The sequence below is a fragment of the Hypanus sabinus genome, chromosome 8 (genome assembly GCF_030144855.1).
Source record: "Hypanus sabinus isolate sHypSab1 chromosome 8, sHypSab1.hap1, whole genome shotgun sequence".
Classification (NCBI taxonomy): Eukaryota; Metazoa; Chordata; class Chondrichthyes; order Myliobatiformes; family Dasyatidae; genus Hypanus; species Hypanus sabinus.
In genome coordinates, this window is record NC_082713.1 from 131,089,624 (window position 1) to 131,104,167 (window position 14,544).

The following is a 14,544-nucleotide window of genomic DNA, read 5'->3' on the forward strand; positions in this document are numbered from 1 at the left end:
TTGACTTCCCTTATCAGCCATAGTTGTGTCATCCTGCCACTAGAATACTCCTTCTTTGGGATGTATCGATCTTGTGCCTTCCAAATTGCTACCAGAAATTCCAGCCATTGCTCTTCTGCTATCATACTTACTACTGTCCCCTTCCAATCATCTTTGGCCAACTTTTCTCTTACTCCTTCTGTAATTCCCTTTACTCCATGAAGGTATATGCAGGTCATACTTTCCCCAGAAGAGATGCCAATGATATAGAAATCTGAAACCCTGCTTGCTGAACCAATTCTTCAGCCACCATTCATCTGCAAAATCATCCTTTTTTTTTTACCTTCAGTGGTGCATAATACAGGCAGTATTCCAGAGTTTACTACCCTTCAGGTCCTGTTTTTGCCTTTCCCTATATTTCTTGAGGACCTTATCCTTTTCCCTACCGATGTCATTGATACCAATAAGTACTACAGCTTCGAGCTGTTCACCCTCCCCCTTAAGAATGCTGTGGGCATTTAGAACGCCAGACATTCCTGACCTTGGCACCTGGGAGGCAACATAACATCCGGGTGTCTCTTTCACGTCCGCAGCTGTCTGTTCCTTTCACTATGGAATGCCCTATTTCCACTGCGTGCCTTTTCTCTCCCCTTCTGTTCTGAGGCACAGAGTCAAACTCAGTGCCAGAAACCCAGTCATTATAGCTTCTTCTTGGTAGAACACCCTCCCCCCATCACAACAGTATCCAAAACAGTTCAGTTATTATTGAGGGAAATGTATGAAGGTGTGGACAGCACTGATGGATAAGACTCTTGGAGTGCTACCTTTCTCTCAAGCTTTAGGCAGTTATAATACTGTGCTCAGTTTTGATATCCTCTGAAAGGATATATTGGCTTTGGAGAGTGAGAGATGATATCATTGTCGGTTATTCCAGGACTAACACGAGTCGGTTTGGAGACCAGTTTGCACTAACGGTAGCTTTCAGATTATTTAAACAAGGTATTTAATATAATATTAAACACAAAGTTGAAGTAGTCCAACTCTAGGATTACTTAGAAGTAAAGTCATTCAAAAAAAAAATTCGGACAAAAGAAATCTGTGAATGCGAATCTGGGCTGTGACCAGAGTCAAAGTTGCATTAGCTTGTATTTTGTGGTCCGAATTGTCATGTGCCTTCAATTTGATGAAGATGGTTCCCGATAAACAATGAGACACTACATTGTTGGAGAAGTTTCGGTCATATGGGAGTGTCGGAACAAGCAAGCCCTTCCAAGGAAGCTGATGGGCTATGAAAAGCCATTCCAAGTTTGCTAATCCATTCCTCATCTTAGCTGACTTTCACAGATTCAAAATAAATGTTGCTGAGACTAAAAGCAAAGAAATAATAACATTTAAATAAGTTCATGCAATTCAAATATATCATCAAATCAGTGTAGGGCAACTCCCTATGTCATTTTTGGTCAGACTTCAAAGTGATACTCTGCTCTGTTACTGATCTGTAAGGAGTGCAAACACTGGGTGTAGTTGTGGAACATTTTCAATTTTAACACATGCTGTTAACAGTTTCATAAGTAATCCAAACCATTTATTCCCGATGCATCATCTCTGAACTTGTAATGATCTGCACGTGGTTTCCTTCATGCTTCAACCTTTTAGCTGAAATGAATGCTATTTCTCATGAGGTTGAAATTAGTTTGAGTTCAGTTCCTGAAGTTCAGTTTGCAATTACCGAAAGTTATAGCTCATTGTTAAAATGCCTATTGTAACTATATTAGGTTTAGCCTTTGGATGTGGGCACGAAGTGAGAACAGGCTGTTTGAGAATTAATGTTAAAAATAACTTCATTACACAAAATGACCAATAAGGTGAAAACAGGAACTTGATATAGTGCTTGGCACGTGTGCTTGATGTTTCATTGCAGTTTATAGGCAAGGAAAACTGGTCACTTGCAATCTAGGAATACTGTCAATTTGTGCATAACATAGTTGGGATCAGGCATTTTAAGGATGTTGATTGAACTATATAACTTGGTCATGATTTTGGGGAGAATCCCCAAACTCTTTTTCATCCCTCCCCACCACTGTTTAGAACAGAATCAAGGGATCATTTGTGCTTGAATGTAGATGATTTGGTGGTTTAATATTTCATCCCAAAGACATTATCTCTGAGAGCGTAGCAAGATTAGTATTCTACCAGAATGTCAGTCTGTGAAGTTCGGACCTCACTCAATTAGTGGGTTAAGGATTGCTACTTATTAGTTTATGGTCTTATGATTAGGGTTATGAGGGCAGAACTCTAACTGACATACTATGGGTAATACTAAGGAGAGCATAGTTGGGTGGATTAAGGCACCTCATTGTATTACTAAATATTTTTAGTTTCATTGGTCTTTGAATGTTGCTAATTTGTTTCATTCTCTTTATTGTCGCAGGGTGGAGAAACCAAACCATTAACTGTAGTTTTACGTAGAGAAAATGACACGCTTGGATTTAACATTATTGGCGGAAGGCCTAGTCCGGTAAGTTCAAAGAGATTTCAGCATTTTTCCAGAGTAATTTGTCAAAATTGGTTAAGTTGTTAATTTAAGACGTGTAAGTTTCTTTGTCATATGACTATTTCTGAGCACCTCTTTGGCAACACACATTGATGATGTCTCCTATTAGTGCTGGTATTTTGTCTACCTGATGTTAACAGAGATGTTGCATATTTGGCTCAACAAGTGTTCTGACCAGGTCTTCAAAAATGTTAATATGCCTGAAATTTATATGTTAACTGATACTTGGCATGGCTATCTTGACTTTGTGTACCAATCCTGCCAAAGGCGCCTTCATTACAACAGTTTCCAGGACAGTAAAAGATCATTTAGCCCAGTTAGGTGATGGTACTGATTATTCTTCAATTACATCTCCTCCTATCGAAAGCCAATCAAGCTATCTTTTGGTTTGTTTATTCCTCCCTTATCTAGCTTCTCCTGCAAGGCATCAGTACTGTTAGCTTAAGCCACTTCTCGCGATAACAAATTCTTTGGGTTAAGATGTTTGTTTTGAATTCTATGTTCGATTATGTTTATGATTCCCAGCTTTTGATTCTTCCATAAACTTTCACTCAGTCTGTTCTCTATCCAGCACTGTCATGGTTTAATGTCTCTCTAAGATTAGTTTCTCTTAAAGAGCTGCAATATGTTCAGCAGTCTGAGTTGTATCCTCTTGTTTCATTTGTTTGTGCTATAAAGGGACATGTGCAACACCAGACATCCTAGCAGTGATGCCTAGATGGATGAGGTAGGAGTATAACACTGAAGGGAGTTACTTCTTGTTGTTAGAGTGGTTGCTGTAACTACATTCAGTCATTGGGGAAGGTAACTGGCAAAAAGTGAATGATAAACTTTACAATTGCCCAGAATCACTTCACTCCACAAAGTCGTTCATAATAAGAAAGTCTAAAAGCTTTCTTTTCTGCCCTTGAAGGAGAACTATTTACTGTGTGGAAATGATTGCATTTCACCTGCATAAGTAATTACTTTACTGTTGTCACATTCAAGTCCAAGTTTATTGTCATTCAACAATGCTAAATGAAACATCGTTCTTCTGGGACCATGGTGCAACTCATAGCACATGTAGGTACTGAGATGGAATGAGATACAGTGAAAAACATTGTTTTGCATAATATCCATACAGATATTATCAAAACATAAGTATGTTGAAATGGTACAAAAGGGAAAGACAGAATGCAGAATATAGTGATGCAGTTGATGTTATAGAGAAAGTGACATGAAGGTAGACAAATAAGCTGCAAGGACCACGCACAAGCATTTGCTGTTATGTACCCTAGTTTCCAAACTTCATAGTCTCTGTCAATTCTATTGCAATGCTCCAGTTAGAAGAGTCAAGGTGGGTCGTGGTTAGACAACCCAAATAAGCTGTGCAAGATAAAAACCCAGAGTAGAAGGCTCTCCATTGTTATCAAAGCAACAAGAATAGTGTCCTTTGGATGAGATATTAAACCTGGATCCATGTCAACACTGAAGCAACCATGGAAAGTTATAGCATTGTTTAATAATGCAGTTCTCACTTGCATTGTGAATGAGAAGTGAAAAAATGTTACTTTAAGTGCAAGTCTCATTCTATGTTTTGTTTTGTTTGTTACCTCTCTGACGTGGTGGTTCACGGTGATAGAACTGTTCCCCCACAGCTCTTGTGATCAGGGTTTAATCCCTGACCAACAGTGCAGTTGGTTCTGTGTGGTGTTACCACGTTCTCCCTGTGACCACGTGGGTTTTCCCCTATGCACTCTGGTTTCCTCCGGCATCCCAAAGGTGTGTGCGTTGTTAGTTTAATTGGCCACTGTAAATTGCTCCTACTACGTAGATGATTGTTAGATCCTGCGGGAGGTTGATGTGAATGTGGAGATGGGAAATCAAATGGGATCAGTGTAGGATTAATGTAATCTTGGAAGATTAACCTTAGCTTTATTTGCCAGTGTAAATGAAAACATACAGTGAGATGCATCGTTTGCGTATCATCAAACCGACCAGGATTGTGCTGGGAACAGCCTGTAAGTTTCGCCATGCTTCTGACACCAACGTAGCATGCCCATAGCTTAGTAAATCTAATGAGTTTGGAATGTGGCAGGAAACTGGAGCACCCAGAGGAAACATATGCGGTCATGGAGAGAATGTACAAATTTCTTCAGGGCAGTGACGGGAATTGAATTCCAATCAGTGATCACTGCTGCTATCATGCCTTTAGTGGTGCTTAGTGGCTGCTGTGGATTTCTTGGGCCAGATGACCTATTAACATGCAATTTCATTCTTTGACTTTAATTCCTTGCTATTGTATGGAGACAGGACAGAGCACAGTTCAATAGGGAGTACTCTAATAAAGATTCTGCATTAAGTCGACATGATTTCTCAGATTTTTCTGTTCCTTTCCTCCAGAAATGAACCTCAGTGGTTGGTTTGCTTTTTTTAAAAAATAGGGCTGTTAGTTTCCAGCACTAGCTTTAATGAATCTATAATCCTTAATCCATCCCAAAGAGCCCGTGACCTCCTTTTCCTTGTACGGAATACTCATGCTTTTCCATATTGAAATTTGTGGGTCCCAAGCCCATTATGCAGGTCTGCTAATGACCTGTATTTTGACAGTGGTGGGAATTGAATCCCTATCAGTGATCACTGGTGCTGTGAGGTGATTGCTGTCATGCCTTTAGTGGCGGTTAGTGGTTGGCATGGTGCTTCCCGATTTGTGCTTCTGATTCCAAGTCATTAACATAAAAATAAGCTGCAGTGGTGTCAGTGTCAGTTCTGTTGAACTCCACATCCCACTCACACCAGTGTGAGTAAATCATTTAATCCTTACTGCATCTTCTTGAATATCCATTCTGCTACATGCTCAGAACTTGATTTAATCATGGGACAAACTGGGCATCGAGACAAAGTGCCACTTAAACTGTATTAAGTGCACAGGCTATTTTGGGCAGTTCGGCAGCTGTTTGCACTTTTTTGAAGTGTAATTACTTGTCATTATATACAGGGCCACTCTTCCCACTCTTGTGTCTTCTTGAAGTCCAGCCACTGCTGAGTGTCCTGGCTTGCTGAGCTGGTCATTCCCATTTAGTTCGATTAATGTTACCATTGAGGCTAGAGCTTGGTCTCTACCCATTTCATCTCTACCCACCTACACATGCCTTCTGTTCATCTTTTCTTCAGCCCTGTTGTCTGTTAAAACTATTCTCCAGTTGGCTGTAAAGAAAGGGCAAACATAAAACAAATAATTTTGCCTTTAAAATTCCCTTCCTTGTTTCTACCTGTTTCTGAAACTTAATTCATCTTGGAACGAGAGTTTCTGTGCCTCTCCAAGCCTTACCATTTTGAGCAGCTTTTGGTTGTAAGCGCTCTGCTTCTCTAACCACCCTTAAAGGTAGTTTTGTTATCCCTGTTTCTCCCAGTGTCTCCTCTATTATTGTCATTTAATGCATTTAGGCTCATAACATCCGTATGTCCATTTTAATTTAATGGATTTCACATCACATCACAGGATACAAAACATGAAAGTAAGAGCAAGAGAGGGTCACCGAACCCTACATGCTCGCCCTGTTGTTCAATATGATTGTAGTTGGATCTTCTCCCAGTGTCAGCTTCTCCTCTGCGCCAGTTCCCCACAGCCCTCAATTTCCCCCCCCCCCCCACCTTTTCAAAGAATTACCTAGCTCCACTTGGAGAGATCGAGCTTATAACGTCCCATAATTGTCATCCAAGATTGAACACCAGTGTGGGAGGAAGTGGCTAAAATGGACTTCATTGCTGTGTGAGCTTTGTGGTCATCATTGTTGCGGGTTTGCTTGGCTTTGGATGTCAATATAGTATCTCAGAAGCTCAAAGCCGTTGGTTACATCCATTGCCATGAAGTGTGGACTGTATGTGGCCTCTCATTTGTTCCCCATGGCAGTGATGTCCTCTGCTCCTTGGTGCAGAAAGTGCTGAAGCTGGCCAGTCACCTTGGTTCTTGCACAACCCAAATGTGGTTTTCAAGCCAAAGATGTGCTAGTTCCACAGAGAGCATCTGTGTCTCTCACTGAGCTTCACACACTGTTACTATTACGAGCCTCCAGAAGAAACGGTTTCCCTTTCTTTCAACTCGAAAAGGACCCAGAAATTATCTGAACAAGGGGACAGTCAGCAGTCAATAGATATGGAGCGCCTGTTCTGGTGTTGATAAAGTTATTGTGATCCTCCTGTCGAGTTAGCACTAGAACCAGTGCAGCTGCTCAAATGCATGAATGCATCCCAGAAATCCCCGAAATGCCTTGTTTATTTCAGCTGTTCAGTCCAGCGTATTTTGAGATTTGCTCTGGTTCGGTCAAGAAAAGAATCCTTGAAATGTTGGTTTGAATTTAACTTGAAGTATATTGGTTATCATCATAACAATTAAAGCAGAATGGTCCTATTATATAATGTTCTTTTGTTACTTCCCGCATGGAACAATGTATGAAATTCACACCACTGACCTAACTCTCCTTTTCATCCCCTTTTAGTGTTTTCCTCCTTTTGGCTGTTTTATTGTTAACTGTTACAATTGGGTTAGTTAAAAGCCTCCAATGCTACCCTGTTCCACGTACATTTGCTTTTATCAGCACAACCACTTCTTAGCTGCTCAAACCTGAGTTATAGGGATCAGTGGAATAGGTTAGGGCTTTATCCCCAGAGCAAAGGGGAATGAGGGGCAATTTGATAGTGGTATACAAAATTATGAGGGGTATAAAGCAGGCTTTTGTCACTGAGGTTGGGTGAGCTAGAACGAGAGGTCATGGGTTAAGCGTGGAAGGGTAAATGAGGAGAAACTTCTTCACTAAGAGGGTGGTGAGAGTGTGGTATGTGCTGTCAGCAGAAGTGGTGTATTTGGGGTTGATATCAACATTTAAGAGAAAATTGGACAGGTACATGGATGGGAGGGTTATGGTCCAGATGAAGGTCTAATGTGGCAATGCAGAATAATATATTGACATGGACTAGAGGGGGCAGAAGCCTGTTTCTGGCTGTAGTGTTCTGTGACTCCATGAAACTCTCTGTTTGCAATCCTGGCAGATTTTTGTTTTGCTGTGTATCAGTGACTTTTGAAAGTTAGAAACTGACTGTCTGCACTTAAGGTTGTATGACCACAATCAGTGACATAAACTATTTCCTCTCCACTAGGATGTATCTAAAATTGAGGTGAAAGGCACTGAGTTGTCTGAGACTTTTTCCTAATTCATGACAACTTCTGTAGCCAGCAGACTTCCCATTGGAATTCCAATAATGAGCGTTCACATTAATCATAAAGTCAGTTGTTCTGCTTGTAGTAGGCACACCACAGTAGTGCCTTTAACAGTTGATTTCTCTGGGGAACTCTGTTCTGAAGTGTGCGAGACATTGCAGGCAAAAACCTTTCACTAAGTTCAGTTGAAGATTCTGAGTAACTTTCTGGTTCAAAGTACAATAGCTATTCAGTCCTGCTTTGGTGTGCATGCAGCTGGTCCAGCCTGGGCTGTGACTATTTTGTTAAGCACTGGTGCTCGATTTATGTTAAAGTTAGTCATTTTCTTTCCGATTCTCATCTTATTTTGAATGGTTGATCTTGCACTTAAGCCTAATAGAAATCTTACAGAAGGTAGTGGATTCAACCCATTACATAATGGGTAAAGCCCTTCCAACCATTGAGGAGATCTACATGAAACACTGTCGCAGGAAAACAGCAACTGTCATTAAAGATTCTCACCACCAGGCCATGCTCTTTTCTCAATGCTGTCATCAGGTAGAAGGTACAAGTGCTTCAGGATTCGCACCACCAAGTTCAAGAACAGTTACTACCCCTCAACCATCAGGCTCCTGAACAAAAGAGGATAATTACACTCATCAATTGTTATGTTCCCACAACCAGTGATCTCACTTCAATGACTCTTTATCTTGTTATTTCATGCTCTCGCTGTTTATTGCTATTTGTTTATCGTTTTTCAACAGTTTGTTGTCTTCTGTGCTCTTGTCCTTTCATTGATCCTGTTTACAGTTACTGTTCTATAGTTTTGTTGAGTATGCCTGCAGGAGAAAGAGTCTCAGGGTTGTATGTGGTGACCTATATCTCCTCTGATAATCAATTTTACTTTGAACTTTGGATTCAGCTCCTTTTCTACTCTAGCATTCGTATTGTGGAGTTTATCGTGTGAAGGCTAACAGTTGTCTTCGAAACTGAGTGATCACTACATTGGACGAGATCGTAAACTGAGGTCCAGTTATTGGGCAGATAGATGTGAAAATCTAGTTCTAAGTTCCAAGGCATCTCAGCACCTGGAGTATGATTTGCCTTTCACTGAAATCATGGGTCACTGTAAACAGTCTACCCTCCCTACATTCTTTCATGCCTTTGGCTAAGTCTAATCTTTTGGGCTCAGATTTAAAATTAACAATTGATGGAGTGTCGATGTGTGTTTGATGTGAGCAGATTCCAAATTTTTGCTAGTATGTTGCGCTATTTCCTAATCTCATTTTTGAAGAATGGAACATGAACAAGTACCGTAGATGGGGAGGGAAAGAAGGCATAAAATAACGCTCAGTTGGGGCATGAAGTTTAAGAATCAGTTAATCATGTAGCAGTTGTAAACAATTTTCTTCAAGCCTCATTCGGAGTATTGTGTGCTGTTCTAGTCACCATAAGATACAGGAGCAGAATTAGTCCATTCAGCCCATCAAGTCTGCTCTACCATTTGATCATGGCTGATTTATCACCCCAATATATGAAGGGTGTGCAGGCTTTGGAGAGGCTGCAGGAAAGGTTAATCAGGATGTTGCCTTGCATTAGGGAATATTAACTGTAAGGTGAAGTTGACAAACTTGAATTGTAGCATTTTTTCCGCAATTGTTTTCAATTGAGGGTGAGGACAGACCTGATAGAGTGTATAAGATAGTGAGAGGCATAGACAGGGTAATAGTCTTTTTTCAATTGCAGAAATATCAAATGCTCAAGGGCATATCTTTATGGTGAGGGAGGGAAGGTGAAAGGAGATGCGTGGGGCAAGTTTATTTTACACATAGTGATAGATGCTTGAAATGGGCTGTCAGGAGTAGTGGTGGAAGCAGGTATGATAGTGGTGTTTAAGAGATTGTTACATAGACATGTGAATACGCAGATAATGGAGGGATATGATCGTGTACTGCACACTCACAAGCAAACACGAGGAAATCTGCAGATGCTGGAAATTCAAGCAACACACACAAAATGCTGGTGGAATGCAGCAGGCCAGGCATCATCTATAGGGAGAAGCACTGTCGACGTTTCGGGCCGAGACCCTTTGTTAGGACTAACTGAAAGTTAAGGTGGCAAGAGATTTGAAAGTAGGAGGGGGAGGAGAAAATGCAAAATGATAGGAGAAGACCGGAGGCGGTGGGGTGAAGCTGAGAGCCGGAAAGGTGATTGGCAAAAGGGATACAGAGCTGGAGAAGGGAAAGGATCATGGGACGGGAGGCCTAGGGAGAAAGAAAGAGGGAGGGGAGCACCAGTGGGAGATGGAGAACAGGCAGAGTGATGGGCAGAGAGAGAGAAAAAAAACCTAAATATATCAGGGATGGGGTAAGAAGGAGAGGAGGGGCATTAACAGAAGTTTCCCTTCCTTTCCCTTCTCTAGCTCTGTATCCCTTTTCCACTCCTTTTCCCCTTTCCTCTCCCTTTTCCCCTCCCCCTCCTACTTTCAAATCTCTTACTATCTTTCCTTTCAGTTAGTCCTGACGAAGGGTCTCGGCCCAAAACGTCAGCAGTGCTTCTCCCTATAGATGCTGCCTGGCCTGCTGCGTTCCGCCAGCACTTTGTGTGTGTACACTCACAAGAACTTCAGTTTAATTTGGCATCATGTTCAGTGCAGACATCATGGGCCGCAGGACCTGTTCCTGTGTTCTGCGTTTTAATTAACTTGCCAGACTGAGCACCCTTGGAAAGTGGGAGGGAACTGGAGCTTTGGAAGAAAATTTGTGCAATTGCACGGAAAGATGTACAGACTGACAAGTCAGGATTAAACATAGGTCACTGGAGCAATAAAGCACTGGCCTGACCAGCTATACCACTGTGCACCCAATTAACTGTATTTTGATTGTAGTTTCTTTAGCTATTAAACACTTAAGGGTCTCGTAAGGTTGCACACTATATAAAGTGCCGACTATGCTGGTTTCTAAGGATAGCAAAGGAGATTCTGTTCTCAGAAAGTCTCAGCTGAAAGATAAAGCAACAGTAATGTACAGGATCTCTAATTACTCAGTTTGGCTAAAAAGGTGTCTAACTCATTTCAGAAGCTAGTTTGTTAACTGTAGCTTGAAGCAGATTAGTCATCCTATTGATTCCTGTGATCTTTGGATTCATGCACGAGTTGCCATTAAATAACATGGTCGAAATCTGTTTAATTATTGGACGAGGGGGAAGAACAATATTGGCTAGAAGTAATGATTAATTTGATCAAATCACTTCAAGTTGTGGCTCTTTTTTTTGACAAGGGTTATGACTGCAGCTTAAGATCTTAAAATGCACTGATACAAGCTGATGTCAGTCAGCTGTAGTTAAGTGATAGCTCACTTGGCTCTGAATGTGTTGCCAGAAGGATGTGGGGGGGCTGTGGTCCAGGTGCAGGTCGCTGGGACTAGGCTGAGTAACCGGAGCATCCGGGGAAAGCTTTTGTGATCTCCGGGGAAGACGTGCAGCCTCCACAGGCCAGAATTGAACATGGATCACCGTAAAACAGATTAGACTCCGTTTCTGTGCTGTAGTGCTCTCTGACTCCGGCCTGCATTCGTAGCACAGTGACGACATCTTGGTGACTATAGAGTCATACATCCCAGGAATGGATCTTCTGCCTGGCTTGTCATTGCTAACCAAGATGTCTATTTGACCTTTTACCATTTGCCTGTGTTTGAAATATGAATCACTACACTCTCCCTTGCTCAATCCCATTCTTCCTATAGTGTGGCTTTATAAATATCCCTACCAGTTCTTGTTTTTAAAAACCCACTGATGCATCACCCCAAAAGCAATGCACAAACACAAGTAACCATGAACACTGAATCTTTTTGCACACGCACAAACTTGTTAGTTAAGATCTGATCAATGTTTTATTTTAAAGAAAACACAATTTTGAGTTTAATGCATTAATCAAGTTATGTGTCTAAACCAGCCCAAGGAGACCGCCTTATGGTTCACTGATTCAGGATTTGAGGAGGAAATAAATAATTGATCTGAAATTTGCATCCATCCTCAGCCCATCTTCCCGCCACCTTAACAGGGATAGAGTTCCTGTTGTCCTTACTACCACACTATGAGATGGCAACTTCCATCATCTTCAATGGATCTTCCTACCGTTACCTCCTCCCACTTTCTGCTTTCTGCAGGGATTGTTCCCTTTGTGATTTCTTTGAACACTTATACATCTCCACTGATCTCCCTCTGGCTGTTATCCCTGCAGGTGCAAGAAGTGCTACACCTGCCCCTACACCCCCTCCTTCACTACCTTTCAGAGCATCAAACAGACCTTCCGGGGGGGCAGCAGTATATCTGTGAGTCCCTCGGGGTCACCTACTATATCCAGAGCTCGTGGTGTGCTCTCCTCTACATTGGCGAGACCCGATGTAGGTTGGGGGAGTTTTTTGTCGAGCACCAAACTCTGTCCACAACTAGCAGAATCTCCTGGTGGCTAATCATTTTACTGTAAGTTTAGTCCCCATTCCCCTTCTGGCTTGTTGGTCCATGGTCTTCTCTACTGCCAAGAAGAGGTCACTCTCAGGTTGGAGGAGTAACACCTCTTACACTATCTGTGTAGCATCCAAACTGAAGACATGAACATCAATTTCTCTAATTTATGATAATTTCCCTCCCCTCTTCTTTCTTTTTCTGTTCCCCATTCTGGCTCCCTTCTTACTTCTTCTCTGTGCCTGCCTATCACCTCCCTCTGGTGGCGCTTTCCCTTTCCCCCATTGTCCATGCTCCTTTCCTATTAGATTCCTTCTTCGGCCCATTACCTTTTCCACCTATCACCTCCCGGCTTCTCCTTTCATCCCCCTCTCCTACCTTCCTCCTCATTTGGCTTCGCCTGCTAGCTTGTACTCGGGACCCTCCCTTCACCTTATTTTGGCTTTTTCCCCCTTTCTTTCCAGTCCTAACGAAGGGTCTCATTGACTCTTTATTCCTTTCTGTAGATGCTGCCAGACCTGATGGGTTCCTCTCGCATTTTGTGTTTGTTAATCTGCTTCAGTGTCATTAGTTGAAGGATGAGCAACTACCACAATACTGCCTCTTGAACTAAAACCATTAGGCAAGGGTTTCATACCAATGCAATTGTATTGCTGATATTGTCCACTTAATCCATTTGTATGGATTATGTTGGCTCCGTTCCAGCCACCTCACTATACAGCCACACTGGCTATCTTTTGCCTCTGCTTTGGATCTTGCATTTGCCTGCAAGAGAAGCTAGAAATGGAATTGGTTTATTATCACATGTACCAAGATACACTGCAAGCTTTTTTTTGTGTGCTGTCCAGAGAGACCATAAGATCTAGGAGCAGATATAGGCCATTTGGCCCATTGAGTCTGCTCTACCATTCCATCATGGCTGACTTATTATCCCTCTCAACCCCATTCTCCTACATTCTCCCCATAGCCTTTGATGCTCTAACTAACCAAGAACCTATCAAATTCCACTTTAAATACACTGAGTGACTTCTCCTCCACAGCCATTTGTGCCATTGAATTCCAGAGATTCACCACCCTCTAGCTAAAGAAATTCCTCCTCATCTCTGTCCTAAAGAGTCGTCATTATATTCTGAGGCTGTGCCCTCTGGTCCTAGACTCCATCACTATAGAAAACATCCTCTCTATGTTTACTCTTTCAGTATTTGATAGGGTTCAATGAGATTCCACTGCTCCCCCATTCATCTAAACTCCAGTGAGTATGGGCCCAGATCCATTAAATGCTCTCATATGTTAACTCTTTCATTCCTGGGATAATTCTTGGGGTCTTTGGACCAACACTTTATGAAGCCTAGCATTTTAGATGCTTGCTTTTAAATTCTAGTCCTCTCAAAAAGAATGCTAACATTGCATTTGGGAAATGTGCATGAGGACTCCCAAGTCCCTTTGCACCTCTGATTCTGAATTTGCTTCCCATTTAAAACATACCCTGTGCTTTTATTTCTTCTATCAAAGTGCATGACCTTACAATTCCAGACACAATATTTCATCTCCTTCTTTTTTGCTTATTCACCTGACCTGTCTAAGTACTTCTGTAGACTTCCTGCTTTCTCAAAACTACCTGCCCCTCCACCTACCTTTGTATCATCTACAACTGTGGGCTCAAAGCCATCAATTCCATCATACAGATTATTGACATAGAATGTGAAAAAAGAAGTCCTTACACTGACCCTAAACAAGGTAAAATAAGAACGCAGCAGAATAAATTATACCAGCTACAAAGAAGGTGCAGTTCAGGTCAATAGTAAGGTGCAAGTTCACAACGAGTTAGATTATGTGGTCAATGTCCAACTTAATATTCTTGGGATTATTTAATACCTAGTTTTATAATAGCTGTTTAGAAGCTGGCCTTGAGCCTGTTGCTTTCAGGCATTTCTGACTTCTGTCCAATGAAAGAGGGAAGAAGAGAATGCCCAGGATGGGTGGGTGGAACACTGATTTTTGTTTAGTGACCCAGCAAAGTAACAGGCCCTTCTTGCCCAATTACACCTGTGTGACCAATTAACCTACGAGCCCGTATGTTGTTGGGACATAAGGGGAAGCTGGAGGACGCAGAGAAAACCCACACGTACAACTCCTTGAAGACAACAGTGGGAATTGAACCCTGCTGACTGGCACTGCTATTCTACAGTGCCGCCACTAGGGTGAATATTTGGCTACAGGTCTCATTGGAACGACGGCCACACTGGCGGTAACCCTTCAGTTGCACTAACGTATTATCCTGGATCTTTGCTGTTTTTGGTATTTGCAAAAGGAAATGATCTAAAATAAAAGCAGAACATGATGAAAATACTTGGTGGGTCAGGCTGCTTCT

General features: G+C 41.8%; 1 protein-coding gene across 2 annotated transcripts in view; it reads left to right on the plus strand.

The window, feature by feature from the left end:
• Positions 1-14,544, plus strand: part of LOC132398425 (PDZ domain-containing RING finger protein 4-like) — a 470,759-nt gene that overhangs the window by 6,598 nt on the left and 449,617 nt on the right. For both annotated transcript variants that reach the window (XM_059977839.1, XM_059977840.1), the window contains exon 2: positions 2,411-2,497. In XM_059977839.1, coding sequence (XP_059833822.1) covers positions 2,411-2,497 — 87 coding nt within the window. The remainder of the gene's footprint in view (positions 1-2,410; positions 2,498-14,544) is intronic.